This window comes from Echinococcus granulosus (genome assembly GCF_000524195.1).
Source record: "Echinococcus granulosus chromosome Unknown EG_S00262, whole genome shotgun sequence".
NCBI lineage: Eukaryota > Metazoa > Platyhelminthes > Cestoda > Cyclophyllidea > Taeniidae > Echinococcus > Echinococcus granulosus.
In genome coordinates this window covers 31,155-32,272 of record NW_020170642.1, presented here as the reverse complement: position 1 = coordinate 32,272, position 1,118 = coordinate 31,155, and the positions used below count along the sequence as shown (strand labels likewise).

Here is a 1,118-nt window from a genome sequence, read left to right as displayed (position 1 = left end):
GCCCAAGTAGTAAAATCGTGTTAAGAGAACAATGGTGGAAGTGGGAAGTTGAGATCAACAAAAGGCGGAAAACAAAACCTTCCCCTGTCTACACCCAACCACGTATCCTCTGATCTAGAAGCATGAAACGCAAAGAGACCTGTCAGTGTGGCTGCATCATTTAAATGCAGCATTTGTGGTAACTTTTCACAGATCAAGAATTCTCGCGTTCAAAAGCAAATGCACTGTGCTACTCTTGTGCAGTTCCACCAAGGGCCGAATTATGCATTTATCATGCAAATTGTATGTTCACATATACAAAAGCACGTTATATGGGGTGAAAAACCACCACTACCAGAAATGCCAATAACGATTCGTCTTTTGCGTTCGTCATCAAGACGTCGACGGTGCGTCGACGTGCGACGGTGCAAGATTACGTGTCACATTGCTGGGCTGTGCTTGCAGTAGATATCCACTGGATCCAATTTGATGCCTTCGTTGCCCGCCATCCGCTTTAGGAGCATCATCTGAATTCTTGGCTTATTCATGTGCACGGTACAAAATGAGGCCCCACCACTTACTCATGACATCATTGCTGCTGATGCCGGTAACTGTAGCAGCAGGTAGCATATCTCATATTACATTTGCATGGGTCGACATCCACACCAATTACTCATGTAGGCACCCCCAATGTAGTCAAGTGGATCACTTTGTGTGAAAACACCTGATGTATGTACTAAGGGGAAAGACTAATTACTTATTTTATTAACCTGCAAGTGAATAATATGCGATTAAAGGTGCCAGAGGCAAAGGACCAAAGTAAGCAGTATGCAGCAGAGGACAGCAGAAGCAAGTGGAACGGGAGTTAATTCACAGCACACCTCACGCATAACTCAAAAGGACTATAGACTTTCAATTTACGCAAAAGACGTACAACCATTCTCTCAAGACACCCTATCTCCATAAGATAGGTTATGGAGCACACAATCAAACCGATAAAAATTAACAAGCGCTGAAGTTGAGACAAACAAAGGACCTACATTACATCTCACACATCATCTAAATGTAGGAAAAAATGAACATTTGCACTTCCAACACAAGCAAATTTTGTCAAGAAGATCACTAAACATGGACCAGCT

The 1,118-nt window shown here is 42.8% G+C and overlaps 1 protein-coding gene across 1 annotated transcript; it reads right to left on the bottom strand. All coding sequences in view use genetic code 11, as the record gives it.

Moving 5' to 3' along the window:
* Window positions 1-372: 372 nt before the first annotated feature.
* On the bottom strand, window positions 373-609 carry EGR_10751 (hypothetical protein; the record flags this gene model as incomplete). Its single annotated transcript, XM_024500000.1, has 2 exons — window positions 373-491; window positions 561-609. The coding sequence occupies 2 exons, from the start codon at window positions 607-609 to the stop codon at window positions 373-375; spliced, it is 168 nt and encodes a 55-aa protein (XP_024345590.1).
* Window positions 610-1,118: the final 509 nt, after the last annotated feature.